The sequence below is a fragment of the Sebastes umbrosus genome, chromosome 16 (assembly GCF_015220745.1).
Source record: "Sebastes umbrosus isolate fSebUmb1 chromosome 16, fSebUmb1.pri, whole genome shotgun sequence".
Lineage (NCBI taxonomy): Eukaryota > Metazoa > Chordata > Actinopteri > Perciformes > Sebastidae > Sebastes > Sebastes umbrosus.
The window spans coordinates 14616541-14635585 of record NC_051284.1 but is presented as its reverse complement, the minus strand read 5'-3'; the positions used below and the strand labels follow the sequence as shown (position 1 = coordinate 14635585).

The 19045-nt window shown below is 39.8% G+C and overlaps 2 protein-coding genes across 3 annotated transcripts; one reads left to right on the top strand and one right to left on the bottom strand.

Moving 5' to 3' along the window:
* Nucleotides 1-128: 128 nt before the first annotated feature.
* Nucleotides 129-8820, bottom strand: fam161b (FAM161 centrosomal protein B). 2 transcript variants are annotated; one of them, XM_037746504.1, is made up of 9 exons: nt 8676-8820; nt 6957-7147; nt 6334-6860; nt 5367-5671; nt 3193-3311; nt 2913-3080; nt 2705-2804; nt 2453-2619; nt 129-310 (listed from the first exon to the last, which is right to left on the bottom strand). In XM_037746504.1, exons 2-9 carry the CDS (start codon nt 7136-7138, stop codon nt 166-168), a joined length of 1713 nt encoding a protein of 570 aa, XP_037602432.1. In that variant the 5' UTR covers nt 7139-7147; nt 8676-8820; the 3' UTR covers nt 129-165. The 2 variants fall into 2 exon arrangements, with proteins under 2 accessions (XP_037602432.1, XP_037602434.1); XM_037746506.1 differs by lacking the exon at nt 129-310 and adding an exon at nt 1786-2205 and having other exon boundaries at nt 6927-7147.
* Nucleotides 8812-18672, top strand: coq6 (coenzyme Q6 monooxygenase). The gene is made up of 12 exons (XM_037746507.1): nt 8812-9161; nt 9740-9874; nt 12180-12238; nt 14073-14199; nt 15405-15535; nt 15630-15737; nt 16011-16073; nt 16166-16273; nt 16920-17122; nt 17313-17428; nt 17793-17959; nt 18529-18672. Exons 1-12 carry the CDS (start codon nt 8957-8959, stop codon nt 18556-18558), a joined length of 1452 nt encoding a protein of 483 aa, XP_037602435.1. The 5' UTR covers nt 8812-8956; the 3' UTR covers nt 18559-18672.
* Nucleotides 18673-19045: the final 373 nt, after the last annotated feature.

The following is a 19045-nucleotide window of genomic DNA, read 5'->3' as shown; positions in this document are numbered from 1 at the left end:
AGGCCAGTATAATAAAAAGTTCAAGTTTACTAGAGGTCGAAAACAGGCAAACGGGAAATGAAGCGAACATTTATAGGGATAAGGCTCGAGAGCAGGCAGAGGGGTCATACCAGGCAAAACTCCGGCTGGCAGAGAAAATGGCTGGATTGCTAAAACAGAAGTACATTACATAATCTGGCGGGGACTGGAGTGGGCCGGTGCATAAACCTCTGGGTTGATGGGGAAGAGGGAACAGGTGTGCAGGTGGACAGGGGGGGTCGTGCGATGGGGAACGGCGGGGTTACTGCAGGGCAGGTGGCAGTGGCAGGATCTGAAATGTCAGCAGAGTTAGTACATGGCAGGGAAAAAAGCAGCCAAGGAAAATGTGAGGCTAGGAATTGGCTGACATTGTGACAGTGAAGTTCATTTGAGGCCTATATCATCTATTCTAGGGTGTGTCTTCAGCTGCCTACATTTGCAACCCCATGCATTTACAGAATTAAATGTGTGGGAATTTATATATCTTACAGCAGCTGAAATAATAAAAGACCTGAACGCACCACCTTAGTGAAATTATATTGTTCATCTGCTAAGTAAAACCACTCCTCAAACAGCGTGATCATAACATTCAGTGGCCAAGCGCTCAGCCTCTCATTAATCTAAATGAGATGTGTTTGTTGCCTCTCTCAGCTTTCTCAACACACATTGGAGGCAACTACAGTTTGTTTAAATAGATGTCTCACTCGGATATTATCTAGCAGGTTGGGAGAGATTGGTTTTGTTTTCAGCCGTGCACCGGGGGAATCAGAGGTGCGCAGCGTTCTCCTGAGGGACTACAAGGCAGAGTGGGGAGGGATAAACTGTTCCCATGACAACCTGACAGGATGGAGCCCTTGAAGCTTTGTCATGTGATATTTGAGATCTCAAGGAAGGGATTATCTTTTTAATTATGCTAAATTAATCAAATGCTTATTTTAATACCCAGACAGTCATAGTGAATACTGTTACAGTCACCTTTTCTCTGCCATACCTGTAGAAATGCACATCAGTCAATTGTATTGTATTCTATGTAACATATTGCACACTTTGAAATTCAATTTCAAACTTCAATGCATTCAATAGTGTTAACTTAAGATGACCTACTCAAGCCAACATTACCTTGAATAGCTTCAATGCATGACACAGTGGTCTACAAAATGTAGACATGTGGTATGTACTGGCCTCCCATGACTACATTTTAATTGTGATTATATACATATTCAGACATTCCCATGTGGTTTGTTATGAAGAAATGATTTGTAGAATTCCTGGCAGTCAGCTGTCTAAGGACAAGCTCAGAGTGCAGGCCAGTGCACAAGCGTATTTGATGTGGGCCTATGGGCTTGGAGCGGACCACTGAACTGGTCTCTGTGAATGCATTATGCCCAGAGAGGGCTGTTTATTTAGGTGGCAGTGTGGCTGTAGAAATAACTGGGAACTTTAACCCAACCATCTGAGAACCATGTCAGATGCTTGGTGTCCTTACGGGACCTGCTGATTAAAAATTATACTTTTATTCATTTTTTTAACTAAGCTGAGGAAAATACAACTAAGAGCAAAAAACAGATTCTATTTCTCACGGTAAAAGTATAAACTGTTTTTATGGCTATCGGAAGATTCTTGATTTAGAGTGGGTGAAACACTAATTAATGTTACAGACACAGTGGTCTCGACTGGTGTTCTCATTTTGTTTTTGAACTGTTTTTCTGGTAACCAAGTGTTCATCATCCTCTAAATTACAGTGTTCATATTCCTGAGGAAAAATTGTTGTCATAAAACAAAAAGTAGCTTTTTTATTTTCATTTTTATAATCTGCTAGAAAGATCGTATACATATATACTCAAAGCATATGAAATATTATATATGTATATACATATTATAAACACATACACTTCTATAAACTGTTATTTTCTCCCAGTTGTAATCCCTAACATTTGTGATTGTAAGGTCCAAATGTTTTGTCATTTCATAATTTGTAGTTCCACATCTTAAACTATCAAATGCTTGGTGCGGATAGTTAGCCGTGACATGAATCATTTTTGAGGACAGTGTTGTTTTCTAGCGGAGAGGCCATAAAAAACTCTGTGCCGCCTGAACCTTTTTGATCATGGCATTTCTTCCCCTTTGGACTTCACGCTCTTCTCTTCCACATCTTCAATTTTCTCCCCGTCGTCTACATTTTCCTCCCTAAATCAGACATGTTGGGTTAGAAAATGGCTATATTGTAATTACATCGAACTTTAACTTGGCAACACTATTTGTCTTTCTTCACTGAAGACTGCAGGGCAAGCGCAGAAAATTATGTAATGTAATATGACCAAACCACAAGAAGTCCTTGGCTCTCCAGCACCAGTGCTATTCATACTTTTACCGGACACGTGTGGTATTACATAGTGGATGAACTAAACTTGCTAAAAATTCTCACTCTGCATACCTGCTGTGAATGTGATTCTCAGTGCTGCAGTTCTCATATGTATCCTCCTCAGAGCTGCATGATGTTCCTTCAACTGCTTCTCCATTTTCTTCAACAAATTGCTCCTTTAAGCCGGCTTTCTTCAGCTTGTTTCTGTATGTCTGCTCTGCGTGAGCCTTTGCATTTTTCTGTCAGTAATAAAAAACACAAAGTTTATGCTGGAGTGGGGCACATCATTCACAATGTGATGTAATCTTCTCAGCTGTCACTCACCTGTTTCACCTGTTCGAACAAATAAGGGCGTTCGCCAACTCGTGCCTTCATTTCCCGTAACTCCCTCATGTACTCTCTCATCCTCTGTTGGTCAGTCTCGCTTCATGTAAGAGAAGATTATAGTTTGAGCTACTGCGGCAGGCGTCTGTGGTTGTTATGATGCGAGTAACAAAGGTTGCAATATTGGAGAATGAACAACCTCACTCACCGATGGTGCTGTAGTTTGTCATTATACACTTCTTTCAAGCTGATGTGTGGGTCCAGCAACTTCGCATGGAGTGTGACTGTCTTCCTCATGGCCTGGGACCTCATTTGGTACTTCCTCAACCAGTCGGTACTTTCTTGATTCTTGCTATCCCTCATCTCCATTGACTTTCTGTGAAGGTCAAAATATTCTGCATGTCAGAGGATTTAGAGTGTAGAAACCATAGAGAGGAAAACATCTACTGTCTAAAGTTCCAAAGTCATGACAAAATAATCTAAGTCACCTGATGGCCATGCAGCGCTTCCTTGCAGCATCTGTGATGTATGTAGGGAGTGTGTCTGCAGACAGTGATGTTAAGGCCCCAAGTGACTTGCTTCTGCTGAGATTACTTATTTTTGGTACCTGTAGATGAAAGGAAAAAAATAGTTACAAATATATTGTTTGACCACATATTTCATCGACTTTTAAAATTTAGAATTAAAATACAACGTAGTGTAGTAGTAACACCAGCAAAGTATACATCAGTGTACAAAATGATGTAAGGCATATGTATGCATGGAAGACTTTCTGCCAAATCAGTGCAGCGAGTTGGGGCGGATATAGAAGGTTTTCTGTCAGATGATACAGCATACTGTAGCATGACTTAGAGTAGCGGAACTTAATTCACTGTGATCAAAGCCATTTAAGAATGATTTAGTCATTTGTAGAAATGTAAAAGTACTGCAGGAGAACTAAAGAAGACCAACATTGCCTGTCAATAAATAAATAAATTGTGTGGGGAAAAACCCTCTGTACTGTAAATAAATACTATGCTTAGTAATAATGAGTTTCTTTCTTCCTTTCTAAAATATAGTTTTCAGTTATTGTTTGTATCGAACAAAAAAAAGAACAATCAATACAAAACACTTCACCAACATTCACAGACAAAATGACAACGATTAATTGATGAGATATCGATGGCTTTAACACTACACAGTTGAATGTTAATATCTATGAAATTACTCATAGAATAAGGTGTTTGTTTGTTTTGTATAAATCAGTATAAATCTGTTTCTGTAGTCATACATTTATTAACTATGAATTACCTTTATGATGTTAATCTACAAATAACGTGACTATGTATCTAGTAGCTTCTTTACGTGCCACACCTTCAGTAACAAGGCTAAATATATCTATATATAGTATAAATTAAATCAGAGGAATTTGCCCAAAAATGCCTGACATGGTGCATAAAATAGATCTCTGGTAATTGTATAATTTTGGGTATAGCCAGAAAATATATAAAAGGAAGACACTTTCAATGATCACAAAGTTCATTCTACCACTTTGGATTGGTGTAAATTACTGTTATTCTTATTGAATTGCTGTTATAATTGTATATGTAATGCCCTCGTGTGGATCCTCCACCCAAACGAATGTCTAGGAACATATATAGAGATTGTCTTGTGAAATGAAAAGGAGTATATTATGTATATAAATGAGGAAAATATCAAGCGCTGTCAAAATGGGGCTTGAGTTGAACTTGATCAATTATGAGGTGGAGAAAGTTTGAAATACAACTGTTGAAGGGAGGGGTGTATTCCCTCTCTGGACAGGGACCACTGAACATATTTCAAATAGCTTTACAGTTCCACAACTGAGGGGACTGGTCTGAACGGCCTCAAGAAAATAACACATACGCCACACAAGAACTTAACCCATACAATAAATCTTTTACCATCAAACACATTACTACCAAAGACACAGAATAGAAAGTCAAATGTGACCAGGTCAAAGTCCTCTGTCACACGTTAAGTAAACACTTCTGAGTGTTGAGGGACCACAGGAATACAGATGACAGATAGAGCATTGCAAAGACGACACAAACTGTAGGGTAAACATCTGTTCTTATTGTGACAGTTATTGTACATGTGGTGCAATCATATTGATATGGACCTTTTTAAACGAGCAAGGATTTACTGTAGGTAGTCAGCACTGTTTGTCATATAAACATTAGAGGCTTTAAGGAGGGCTAGTGGTTTCCAACCAGCATTAATTAAAATAGAGAAGGGTATTGAGTTGACAAAGTGGTGGGTGGATGTGTCTCGAGCCATGCATCAAACAGAGTAATGTAAAACTAAAATGTGAAGCCATCTGGTGCTTTGGAGTCCTGGATGTCTTCTTATGTAATTCCTCAAGAGACACTGGCTATTCAAGACATTATTCTTTACATTTTATTGATGTAATGCTACTGATGCTCAGACCCCTGCCTACCATAATTAGGCAGGGGATTACTGAAATACATAAAAAATAATCAAAGCACAAAATTCAAAACGATAGAAACTAAATTAGCTCATATTGTGAGAAGAAACTAAAACCAAACTACACTGAATTAATGCATAAAAGCAACTAAAAAAATGAAACCATTTTAACATTTTCTCATATTAAACAAAAAGGTGCGTGGTAAAGAGTTTTTACCTGCGAGTGTTCAAGGCTCATCCTACTTTGCCTTGCAGGGAGAGCTGATGTCCTCAGAAAGAAGGGCTGACATTTTATCATATCTTTACGCTGTGTTTTCCTCAGCCCCTCTGTCTGCAAGGCTTTGTGCAGCCTGCTGAAATTAGGGATCTGCTGGATGATTTTTGGCTGGAAGCTGGGCCTCTCATCCAGGAAGCCCAACTTTTCTTTCTTGGTGCGCTCAGCAGTGCGAAGTTTCAGGTGGCCAGACGCAGTAGGATGTCGTACTGCTGTCCGAGCGGGGACTTTTCTGCAAAGCTCCTGGTCTGCACAGAAATACAATAAGGTAACTGCATAAAGTGTATCAGACGTACGGTATACATGCATCCAATATGACATGATATGAATTAGGTGTGTAACATTATAATTACTTTCAATACATTTTATTAAACTTACAGAACAAAGCACTGCCTTGTGTATAGGCTGCTAAAAATAAAAAACAAATCTAAAAGGGTGTGACATCACCACAGTTTCACTATGATTTTCAGGTTTGTGTTTAATGTTTATCAGGAAGTCTTGTTTCTACAGAGCATAACCTACTGTATACTATGAATTTTATGAATCATTACATATCTTATATGTACTGATACCAGTGGTTCCCAACGTGTCAGGACCCTTAAAGGGGTCTAAGATAAATCTGAAGGGTTGGGAGATGATTAACAAGTTGAGAAAGAAGAAGAAGAAGAAAATAATTCTTATGCACAAATTATGTTAATTTAACTTCTCTTAAATTATATCTTTGTGTGTAGGGGTCACAAGTAGGCATTGCCTGGCTATAAAGGGTCACAAGCCAAATAAAGTTGGGAACCAGTGGCCTATATGTTGTTCTAAGATAGCAGTTTGTAAAGTGACACATAAAATTATGTTACAAAGACAACTATTATACCAAAAAATAGCCAGTATCCTTCAATCAGAAAATGAAAACCACCTTTCAGCTCCGAATCTGACGAGTCTTTCACCTCTTTGTGAGGAGGTTTCATAACAGTAGCAGCCTTGTTTTTCTGATCATGTGAGACCTGGTTGAACATTGCTATCAGCCTCTCCCTTTTCTCCTTCTCTCTCTCCTGGAAGCTGAAAGGTCTTTGAATGGAGAGCAGGAGGTCCCTCCTCTGCTCATGGCCCTGCTTCCTCTCCTTCTCTCTCACCTTCATCATCTCCTGATAGAGGGGCTGAATGACGTGGCTGGGCATGGGGAGAGCGCAGAACTTCCTCTGACACTCAGCCTCGTCCTCCTTCTCTTTGCTCTCTTTTGTTGTTTTAGATAAAGCGAACCGCTCACACTGTTGAGTCCCGGCAGGAGTCAGCGTGGAAACCCTGACTGAACAACTCTTCCAGTTTGAAGATACCAAAGCTGGAGAAGATAGCTTAGGCCTCTCTGACTGTCTGGGATGGTGCAAAGTCTCTTTGTCTGAGGTCAGGCCAGATGTAGAGGTGGATCTCATCATTCCCAAATGTCTGAAAAAACAGTACAGATCTTTAAGAAAATAGATATGTTATAATTATGACAAAACATAAAAGACATTTGCCTTCAGCTCATTTCTATCACCGTACCCTCGGTCTACATCTGTTGATAGTAGAGAGTTCTGAAGAATCCTCCTCTCAAGCTCCTCTTTTTGTCTCGTCTCTGTCTCCTGCAGCTGCTGCCTGAGGGTCTCACTCAGGGCCTTCAGCTGCTGTCGGAGCAATAACTCTGATCTGAGTCCATCTTCCGGCAAGGTGTCCAGCTTTGGCATATTTCTGACCTGTGACACGAACAAAGGTTGTGAAAGGTTGCTTATTCCTGTAAACAAAAAGTTCCTCTGTTTTGAGATAGTGACGAAATGCTAATCAATTCATCTGTTTGTCTATCATTTCGAAGAAAAAGTGTACAATTCCAACATTGAGTTTTACACAAAATAATAAGATGTGATCTGTGAAAAAAATAAGACACATCCCATTATCGAAAATAAGCAGGGAGAAGAAAAATAACAACTCACAAAGTTCACATTGCCCAATTATTTGATCTCAGTTAAACAACATTTTAAATAGAGCAGAGATAATTAGTCAATTAATTGATTGGCTAGTGGACAGAAAAATAATTGGCAACAGTTTTGATAATTGATTAATCATTTATGTCATTTTTGTAAGCAAAAATGCCAAAAAATCTCTGGTTCCAGCTTCTCAAATGTGAATTTGTTTAGGTTATATTAGCTGTAAATGGTTTTCTTCATTGTTAAATTGAATATAGTTGAGTTTGGACCATTGATAGAACAAAACATGCAGTTTAAATACTGTATGTAACCATGGGCTCTGAGAAACTGTGATGGACATGTTTTGACTGCTTTCTTACATTTTGTAGACCAAATGGTCAATTGTTTATTTGAGAAAATAACATGATAGATTATAAATTGAATGTCTTCAGATTTCACAGTGTTGGTTTGGACAGGATAAGCAATTTGAAGACGTCCCCTTGCGCTCTAGGAAATTATAATGGGTATTTTGTTTTTACTAAACCTGTTGGTTTACAAAGCACTAAATGGTTTAGGACCAAAATACATTTCTGATCTTCTGCTATGTTATGCACCAAATATCTGGAACAACCTCCCAGAAACCTGCAGGACTGCTCCAACTCTGAGTTCTTTTAAATCAAAGCTTAAAACTTTCCTGTTTGCTGCTGCGTTTTATTAAACCAGATAATGATCTTATACTGCACTAAAGCTTTTACTCTTGTGTGTTATACTCTATTTTAGCTTCTATCCTATAGCTTTTAATTTGAGCTTGTTTTTATTTTCTAATCTTTAATGTTTTTATAACTGTTTTAATTATGTCTTAATGTTCTTTTGCACTTTGTCTTAATGTTCTTGAATGTTTATGTAAAGCACTTTGAATTGCCCTGTTGCTGAAATGTGCTCTAAGAATAAAGCTGCCTTGCCTTGCCTTACTATCTTTTGACATTTTACAACATATAATACATAATCGTAAATTATTAATAAATAAATCAAAAATTATGAATCAATAATGGTTTCAAAAAGTAGTCAGTTTTGTATTTTAAAGCTTGCTAATATTAAAAAATAAATAAATAAATTACATCAAACTTTCTGACAACTGCACATCCGGTGTGTAAACGGGTTACCATAGTAACCAGACCAGCGCTCTCAACATGGTAATGTCGGTTTAAGGAACAAGCTAATTTTCTATACGTATTTACTTTACTATTATTATATACAAACCTTTCCTGCCACTTTAAAGCACATGATAAATAAAAAAAAAAGTAATAATGAGTGCGCCAACCTGGTAAAAGAGGAGTTTTGGGAAGAAGTGTTTCTCGGCGTCGTCCTCCAAACGTAAACTAAACTAAGCGACTGACGTCACTGCTGCGTGCTCTGCGTCACTCTGCGTCACTCTGCGTGCTCTGTGATTGGACACGGAACCCGGAAGTACTTCATACTAGGAGCGTTTGTCAACAGAGGCATGTCTGGATTACAGAAGCTACACATCTAGGACACACTCAAGGTCTGTGTGATTGTCATAGGACAATATCCAGACTCTCCTCTCATAAGAAGACAGAAATCATGCACAAGCTCACAAGGGCGACGCTGGCCTTAAACGGACTTGGCCGGTGTTTTGTGGCAGAAAAGCATTTATCTGCTATAAAAATCACCACCAGCCGAGGGTTAGTGTGTGCAGAAACCACAGACGATACTGGCAAGAATGAGGTTTATGATGTTATTATATCCGGTGGTGGAATGGTTGGATCTGCAATGGCATGTTCCCTAGGTGAGTGACGACCTCACCTGTACCACAGTTTGACCTGTGGCTTCAGCTATTATTAACCTGTCACATTTAAACACATTAGTGTTATCAGGAGTTGACAAAAACCTGCATTTCTTTGGATAAACCCCTAGAAACATGTAATAATAACTCTAAAGCTACTAATATAAATATATATATATAAACTCTGAGATGTGATGCAATGAGAAAAACATGTAGAGCCACATTTTATGATACCAGAAGTACCTAAACACACACAGCTTCACCATTAGATGTTAGATTTAAATTAAAAAGTAGTGTTATCAGGAGTTGACGAAAACATTCATCTCTTTGGGTAAACCTTTTGAGACATGTAATAATAACTCTAAAAGCTACTAAATATAAATATATATATACTGTATATATAAATTCTGAGATGTGATGCAATGAGAAAAACATGTAGAGACACATTTTATGATATCAGAAGTACTTAAACACACACAGCTTCACCATTAGATTCTTTTATTTTTACTGTAGCACTGCAGAGACTCAATCTTAAATATGTGCTGACATTTTTTATACAATATTTACATGAATTTTGACAGGCATGGAACCCAACTTGGAGGGTAAGAAGATTCTTCTGCTTGAAGCAGGCAACAAGAAAGTGATTGACAAGGTCCCAGACACCTACAGCACCAGAGTCAGCTCCATCAGTCCAGGCTCTGCCGCCCTCCTCAGTGGTACAGTATACACACAACCTGACACACAAAAAAAATATCACTGTTAAATGGTTTATAACTTATTTTTGTTGTGTTCTTTGTACATTTAAAAAGGCCGTTTCACCCAAGACAGAAAATATATCAAAAAGTTATTTCTGTGGTGATTAACTCCCTTCCTGTGAGAAGCATGTGGTGCCTGACTAATAAATGACTCCCACAATGTGAGCAAGGGATCAGACTCTGTCCAGTCACCCGGGCTTAGCAGGAATCATATCTGACCTTATTTGTTCCTCCCTGTAACTTTAGCCAGGCTTGATGGACTCATCTGTGAAACTATCTTTGTAATATCAGTCCAGACCAGTGCATTTTGTTATTTCACGCTTTCAGTCTACCTGTATGTGCTGACACATACAACTACTGTTTAACACACATACTTCTCACCTATGACCCATATAATAGTTTAAAGAGATTCTTTTTCAAGTGTCAATTCAAATTATTTTCTCACTTATCCCTAAAAACAAATAGGTTAAAATGTCTCAAAAAGGATTCACCTTTTTCATTTGAGCTAGCAGACAATAATCATTTGGCAAAATTACGTTGATTGTTGGACACATCAAGTTCATCCACATTTATCCTGATTCAGGTCTTAAAATAACAAAAATTACAATATCTCCCCAGTAGATCATGCATTACAATGCACCTTGATAATAGTTTAAGTATCAATAGTCTGTACACCGGTGCCGGTGAGAGACAGAGAGGCTGAATTTTTGCTTAACATATCAAATCACTCCGCTCTCTTACATTATTTGTGTACCGTTTATTGACTTCACAGTGTTTACCCCTTTTATCTTCAGGACAGTAAATAATGTGGGATATAGGGAACACACGAACACACTGTTTTTGAAGTCACATGCATTGAAATTTATGGATTTGGTCAAATTTAAAACCGCAATAATTATGTTTAAAGCAAGACATAATTCACTTCCGGGCAATATTCAAAAAATGTTTTGTGACAGGGAGGGGGGTTATAATTTTAGAGGAAAATTTAATTTTAAAAAGCATTGTGTTCGTATAAAAAAGAAGAGTATGTGTATTTCAGTCTGTGGGGTGGATTTGTGGAATGGGTTACGTGATGGGTTGAAGGGGAGCACAAATATAAATCAATTTAAAAAGCTATACAAGAAAGATATTTTTGGGAGGTATATGGTTGAAGAAGAGTTGTGTTAAAGGTTGGTTATATACTTTTTAACTCCGGATGTATTTGTGGGTTGTAAATAAACTTGGGATGCTGTTCATATATTCAACTTAGGATGTAAATAAATCTGGGATAGTTTTTATATTATATTATATTATCATTCTATGATATATGAGTTAATAGAGGAGAAGTGAGAAAGGGGTAGGGTAATATAAGTTTTTCTTCTACCTACTCCTTTTCGGACACTATAACTCTTGTTTTGTTTGTTATTATTTTGTATCTGTTTTTATTTATTATATGTTCGAAATAAAGTCTTTCATTCATTATCTGATCAGAGACTGTGTTCCTGAAATGTCAATAGAGAATTTGAAATGAATGCAGTGGTGCAAGTGTGAGGGAGTTTATTAAAAAAACTGTGCTTGTCTGTGACCTCATTACCTTTCACTGGCACCTGCGCAAAAAGTAAAAGGCACTACTACCACTTTTAAGACTTTTTAAAAAAATGGAGGGGCTTTAAAGGTGGAGTCAGCGATTCTAATTCAATACATTTTTTGTCAAATTCAACGAATATCTCCTCACTGCTAACTGTCTGTTCTGTGTGTGCGCTGAAAAAAAAAATCCGGTGTTCATACACAGCCCTGATTCTGTTAATGGAAAACAAACAAAGTGGCACTATTCTAGCCAATCAGCAACAGGGGGAGTTCGTGCTTGTGCACCAAACGGGAAAGGCCATGGATGTATAAAGAGAAATGCAGTGGAAACAAGAGGGCAGGTAAATCTGGAGGGGGGTATTTGTTTGGGCGTTGAGTTCAAATATGAACAATCTTTCTTCCGAATCACAGACTCCACCTTTAACTCATCTTCAGCTGACCAGAGGAGAACACATCCTCGTTGTTGGATTTGCATCTGGTTGTTGGTCCCAGTGCTGCTAAATTCTATCCAGTTCAGCTCAGACTTAACCCCGATGACAAATACTAGTTGGACCAACTTCCACTGATTTTTGTTAAAATTCAGCCAATTCATGTTTGACTTTCAGAGTATGATTACAATTATTTGTAATACAGTAGGCATACGTTGTTGGTTTAAATTAGTATTGTAATCGTTTTGAAATCTGTGTCTGTGCACACACAGGTATTGGAGCATGGGAGAACATCACAAAGATGAGGTGCAAGCCTTATAAAAGGATGCAGGTATGTTGATCTTCAGCTCACTATTACATTAAGTTGCTTTTTGGAATCTGCGAAACACAAGGGTGTAGTAACTGCCACCGTACTGCTATGTCAAAAGTTCAAGCAAAAAATAACCAGAGCATCTCAAATGCCAAAATCCTTCTCTTACACAACTTGAGTTTTTCTGCATATGTCCTCCAGACTTTTCTAATTTACCGGCATACTGTATGTATTTCTGTTATCCATCAATCACAGTGACTGCACCATACAATTTGTGGAGAGAACAATCTGTGACACTCAGCTTCTACTCAGTCATTCAGCTTAATGAACAAGCAACAAGATACTATATCATATAATCATGTTCATGCTATGTAATTGTTCACATAAAAATGGCTGGAAACAGAGGTTTCATGTAATGCCGCATTTTGTTCATTCCTTTGTGCAGTTTATGCCTTTTTTAGTAGCTTTGCAGGATCTTTGTTTTCTTTGGCACAAGGGATGCCAAAGAAAACAAGGTATATTTAAAAAAAATAAAAATAAAAAAAAGGCCATTTCCTGGCATATTCAAATTCCCGGATGGCTCTTTGACCATGCTTGTTTATTTATTAAAGCCATGTTTTCTATGAAGAGTAAATCATTTTTGACGTTTTCAAATTGGTACTCGTTCCCCACATCGTATAATTATGAAGATTCATGTGAACAACGGGAAGAAGATGAAAGATTAGGAGACCGGTTGTTTGCTGCAAAGTGAACCCGCTTTACGGTTGTGGGTGCAGGCTCAGGCCGTCTTGTAAGATGTGGTCTGTGTGTACCAAACACTCGACCGCAGGGTTTCTCTCTGGGCCTAAGATGTCATCATGCAGTGCCTTACAGTGATTATGGTAGTGTACCTCTCCCATTATACCTTCACTCAGCTACCGCTGCTTTGGCTTGTTTGTTCATTGAATTTCAGTCACATACATCTCACCAAGTATGTACTGGATGTCAGCTCTATATAACATTCTTTCCATGCAGTAAAATGCCCCTATACCTTAAATGTCCAATAAGCATTGAGGGTTTAGATTTGAAACCATCATTTTGGGTCATTTTGCCCAGATTTTTCTCTATAAAGTTGCAAGGAAGTGTATTGTTTATATCTTAAAGTATGTCGTTACTGATTCTACCCCAAAACTGCATCATGTCACCCAGCATTAAACAAAACCAAAACAATTTTTGGGCTGGCCTCAGTAAATCTTTCTCCCCAACCACTTATCACAAGTTGCAAACCCACTGCCATTAGTGGTTTTCTGTAGGGTATATCCCCCTACTTTATGGCAAGTTGGAAAAAAGTAGCGCAGCACCATATTACTGCAGAATGATGGGGTTTGTCACCATAGTTACAACCCAGGAGAGGATTAACCTTGTACAAACACTTTTCACCCCCTCATGTTTAACTCAAACAGTACTTTCAGGGTTGGAATTACAGTAACCTAAAACTGTATCTCATTCTGCCGCTTTTGGTTGCGGATAAATATTGACCCGCTCTTTATGTTCACAAACATGTCATTTGTTATTTGTGTTTCCAAGAGAATGTTTGCAAAAATCCACATCACAAAATGTCATTTGGTCCTCCACCTCAGAGAGCGCCATTAAGCTGAAGTCAGCCGACCAGCCAGAGGGGTGTTGGTGACCCTCATCGCTCTGGGTTTGATGTATGTAGGCTGTGCCAACCTCCGACAGCAGCTAACAACTTTGATGTGTTCAGCTCAATGAAGCGTCACTTCTCTGCCCAGCTATATATAGGGAGAGGGGATGCATAATTGCTGCATTTAAGGATAGACTTGTAGACCGCAGGCATAATGAGTCTCTCATTTAGGTTTGGGATGCCTGCTCAGATGCCCTGATCACATTCGATAAGGAGGACCTGCAGAACGAGATGGCATACATCGTGGAGAACGACATCGTTGTGGCTGCGCTCACTAAACAGCTGGACAGCCTGTCCGGTAAGCACAGCATTTTATGATTAAAACATGAAGCCCAACACAGTAAGAAGCAGTGCCCTGTCAGACCTCTTGATTCCTGTTCCATCTGCCTAACGGAAGCCGAGTCTGGCAGCTAATGCCACCACATTTATTCCATCCTGTCCCCAGGTTCTGTTTGTTTGCACTCTCTCCCGGTGACTGTTTTTATAGACAAGTTAAGCCCTTGGAGCCGCTCATGTTTTTCCTGCAATTTCAATCAAAGCCTCACATTTTGGGAACTGCAGGGCCCCGGCACCCTCCGAGGACACGTGAAGTGGTCCAGTGACCTATTTAAAGCTGCCATGTGCTCCCAAGCTTTGCCACCTCTTAAGACACTAAAGCGCTGACAGTGTATATTGTTCTATTGCTGTTGACATTAGACCAACTTTTGTGAGATTTGCAAATAAAACTCTCAAGCTCTGCTATGTGCTTGACAGTTAAAGTGGCATATTTATAAACAGTTTTTCAACATTTTGCACCAAACAACGGATGTGTGGTTACGGCACGTTTTTTGCCTCATGTGCCTCCCATTCGTCCTCTTCTCTCTCTCTGTCCTCTCATTTTATCCGGGGTGCTGTTATGCTCACGATGCAGTACATGAAAAGTGTGCCCTACACCAGCTGGTTTCAATGTAATCCTGCTCTCAAAATCCCTGGAAACCCGTATTTTACATTTGTGTTCAGGAACCAGAAGCCGTTCTGTAGATGGGTCCCGCTCCAAGTCGGCATGAGCCAGCGTAGCTCAGGATCCTTTCATGTTTGGGATGTCCAGCTGCTGATATTTTAGGAATAGGGGCCGTGTTAACGCAAAAAGCTAACAAGCTGGCAGCATGTGCAAAGTGTGGTGTGGTGTTCTTGTAGATAAACACTATTAGTTAGGTCAATGTGGCAGGCCAAGACCATTAAGAAGATTGTCAAATTTAAACTTTTGCAAGCACCAGAGAGGAAAACCAGTGGTGTTTTATGAAGTTGTTTATAGATCTTCAACTGCTTTTGGCTGCAGAGAAACCATCCTCTCGTTTTGACGGAAAAACACACAGATTTAGCGTAATGATATATACACGGGACCAAGTTTGATCCTTTTGTTGTGTGAGTCACAACGGTTGTCATTTTATTTTAAGAGCCACTGCTTTTTATATTTTCTTCTGCCTTTGTAGTCACCGGTTTTATGTGCTTGTTGTCTGTCAGATAACGTGCAAGTTAAGTACAGGTCCAAGGTGGTGAAGTACGCGTGGCCCGTGCCCCAGCAGACAGCAGACTCCATCCCGTGGGTCAAGGTCACGTTGGCCAGCGGAGAAACTGTTCAGACCAAACTGCTGGTCAGTTTGATTCCATCATCACACACTGTAGTTTTTCATCTGTTCTTGTCGTTTGTGTTTTTTATCGTTTCCCTTTTCCTCATCTGCTTCCCAGATTGGTGCAGACGGACCAAACTCAATGGTTCGGCAGGCGTTGGGGATACCCACGGTCAAGTGGAATTATGACCAATCTGCTGTGGTCGCTGTGCTGCACCTATCAGAGGTGAGTAACCCATTCAACGTACAGTATTTATCATTTGTACACTCAAATATTTAAGCAAGCGTTACTGGATGTTACTGAGTTTTGAATTTACTATGTCGTGTTTATGATCGTAATTTTAATGTCACATCTGAGAACAACACACCCACCCAGAAGTACTCTTTGTAATATCTTGTTTTTATGTGCAGGTTATATAATTATAATTTATGCCATACAATGCAATGCCACAATACTTCAGTATGATATTTAATTTAATATGATTTATGTGTTGGACAGCCCACAGAGAACAATGTCGCATGGCAGAGGTTCCTCCCAACAGGACCCATTGCAATGTTACCGGTAATATATCTTATATATCTTCTATTATTTACTGCAGTATCCGTCTGTATAAGTTTGATCACGCTTCAACGACCATGCTCTGTGCCTTGCAGCTGTCGGACACAGAGAGCTCTCTGGTGTGGTCAACCAGCCATCGGCTGGCAGAGGAGCTGCTGGAGCTGGATGAGGAGAGCTTTGTTGACGCTATCAACTCTGCCTTCGTGAGTCTCGCTCTAACCATTATACTGCTGATGTTGTATTCATAGTCACATTTCACATCTGTCAAGAAGATGTTGTGACATTTCTGTATTTGTGTGTACTACATGTGGCAAGGGTTCTCCATAGACTCACTCTAGTGTTTTGTGTGACTCATACAAACAATGCTGTCATTGTTTTGCCCAAACTGTATACTAATATTTCACAAAGGGAATGATATACCTATCCATTCTTTTATGTTTGGAGAAACTCCCTTTTCCCAAGCCGGCTATTTTTACTGGGCCTGGTGATGGACGGGGTCACCACGGTTGAGTCACGTTTGGTTTCAGGCCTGGTTTGCTAATTAAACCTGTGGTCTCCCAGTGTCGACCATTACTGCATGGAATGTTTTTCAAACAGAGCTAATTCAACTGCATAGCCTGGCCGGCATCTTCTTTTAATTAGCCCAGCTCCCGAAGCCCTGCCAAACCAGTTAGTAAGGGAGGGGAAAAAAGAGCACTTTCGCTGGCGTGGAGTTCAGCTTTGCTCCTATGTCAGCTAATTTCTTTGTCCACTCAAAGGGATAATGTCTGTTTTCTCTCTCTTCTGGTCAGTTTTCATTCTCTGTGAATATGTCTCTTTCTTCTTGCCTGTCTGTGTGTGCACTAACAGTGGAGTAATGAGAACCAGTCAGAGCTGATTGAGACGGCTGGCTCTCTGTTCCGAAGCGCCCTGTCGGCCATCATGCCGTCTGCAGGTTCGCCTCGACAGCTTCCCCCGAGCGTGGCAGGGATCGGCCCAAAGAGCAGGGTCATGTTTCCTCTGGGCATCGGTCATGCATCAGAGTACATCAGGCACCGCGTGGCTCTCATAGGGTAAGATAGGCATAATGAAAGTAATGGCCTGCACATTAACACGTATATGTTTTGTAAGTGAAGAGAATGATTGAAAAAGTCCTAAAAATCAACTTAATATGCTGTTCATTGTTGCCTAAACTAATGTTTTACTTCACACTTTACTTTCACTTACACTATGAATAAAATAGCATACTGTTTGTCTTTGCAGGGATGCAGCCCATCGTGTACATCCTCTGGCGGGTCAGGGAGCCAACCTGGGCTTCGGGGATGTGGCTTGCCTCACACAGCTCCTGAGCCAAGCAGCCTTTGACGGGAAGGACCTGGGTCAGTGAGAACTCTAAACAGACACAAGCACTGCAACCATAGCACAGTGGTTTCCCCTAAGCTCTTTTCCATAGCCCCAACTCAAACGCATGCTGTTGATCTGATTTATAAAAAGCATCAGCTTTTCCGGCAACATTTATTTGATGTTTTTTTTTCTGTTCATTCTGCCAGGAACTATATGTAAGTTGCTTTTCATAAAAAAATGAAATCCTATTATGAGATATTGTGTTTATTTTTTCCACTGTTAAATGTGCTCAAGTCAAAATAGCACCAGTGTAGTGACTTAATGCAGAAAACATATGACAGACGAGCTTAAACTATGTCCTCATCTTTTAACCCCCAGTCTTTGTTTTTTATTTTGCAGGAGCGATGCAGCACTTGTTGGGATACGAAACTGAACGCCAGCGACACAATCTGCCCATGATGGCTGCCATCGACCTCATGAAGCACCTTTACTCCACTAACGCCGCTCCTCTCGTTCTCCTACGCACCTTCGGTGTGCAGGCCACCAACATGCTCCCGGCGCTAAAAGTAAGCTCCCTCCCTTACAGCCGCTACTTCCAAACATGTCCTCCTGCACATCGAAGTGAACCTGGCCATCACTCAGATAATATCAACCACCTATGAAACCCAAGCTCCGCCTCCACGCGGACCTCACCCTCCACCCTCTTTTCTGATTACACGGAGCTTTACTTTAGCGGTGTCTATAATTTCCAGGGTTCTGAACCTACTACTATGGCATCTAAGTTTAGCCCCAAATTTAGTGTTACCAAAAGTGTGTGGGTGGGGTGCAGGGCTGGCCCTGGGGCAGCGGACAGCGGTGTTGGCTTGTGTTTTCACACCCCTTTTATTATCGACCACTCATGTGAAATGACTTTATTCCCTACTAAGTGATTCAGACCAACACAACTGTAACTGGTTTTAAAGGCAGTTCACTATCGAGGCACAAAAGTTATTTTTTCCATATTAAATGTTGTGAGTTCACTGGTTTACAGGTCTTGTATAGAGGTCTGCACTGCCACGCACTTGTAACAGGCTTTTAGTAAGCGTGACTCAAAGGTTACAAAGTTTCTGAGTTGATGTCTCTTTTTCCTCTGCAGGAGCAGATCGTGGCGTTTGCGAGCAAGTGATGCATTCGTCATGCTAGGTCGTTGGTGGGTCTTTTAAAAACTGTGAGCTTTACAGGCTGTAAAAATTGTGAATGTAAAAAAAAAAAAAAGTAATAAAGATATATTTTACTCCTTTGTGATTTGTGTTCTTGTGCTTTGAAAGTGCAAAATAAATCCACATCGACAACACTACATTGTCCCGGGCATATCATAACATGTAAAAAGCATAAGGATTGTTGATTTTAAAAGGTTAAAATCCTCCACTATTTTGCAAATACAGTTCATAGACCAAGCTCTGAATTATCCAAGAGGTACATTTCTCAGATATGATATGGAGATATGTGAAGCGCTTCATTCTCAGATGGAGGGAACAGTATGCAGACTGTGTAGTTGTGGTTAATGTCATAAATCCAATGTTTGCTCAGTTTGATAAAATGATGTTAAGCACATTTCAAAGATGAAATTGTTTTGTTTTTTACATAGGAGACTACAAGGTACTAATACACCT

Coding starts and splice junctions, on each gene's coding strand:
- fam161b (XM_037746504.1), bottom strand. CDS start 7,138: ATGCCAAAGCTGGACACCTTGCCGGAAGATGGACTCAGATCAGAGTTA. Junction 3,081..3,192: donor AAGCGCTGCATGGCCATCAG/GTGACTTAGATT, acceptor TGACCTTCACAG/AAAGTCAATGGAGATGAGGG. Junction 311..2,452: donor GAGAATCACATTCACAGCAG/GTATGCAGAGTG, acceptor CTGACATTTCAG/ATCCTGCCACTGCCACCTGC.
- coq6 (XM_037746507.1), top strand. CDS start 8,957: ATGCACAAGCTCACAAGGGCGACGCTGGCCTTAAACGGACTTGGCCGG. Junction 9,162..9,739: donor TGCAATGGCATGTTCCCTAG/GTGAGTGACGAC, acceptor GAATTTTGACAG/GCATGGAACCCAACTTGGAG. Junction 9,875..12,179: donor CTCTGCCGCCCTCCTCAGTG/GTACAGTATACA, acceptor GTGCACACACAG/GTATTGGAGCATGGGAGAAC.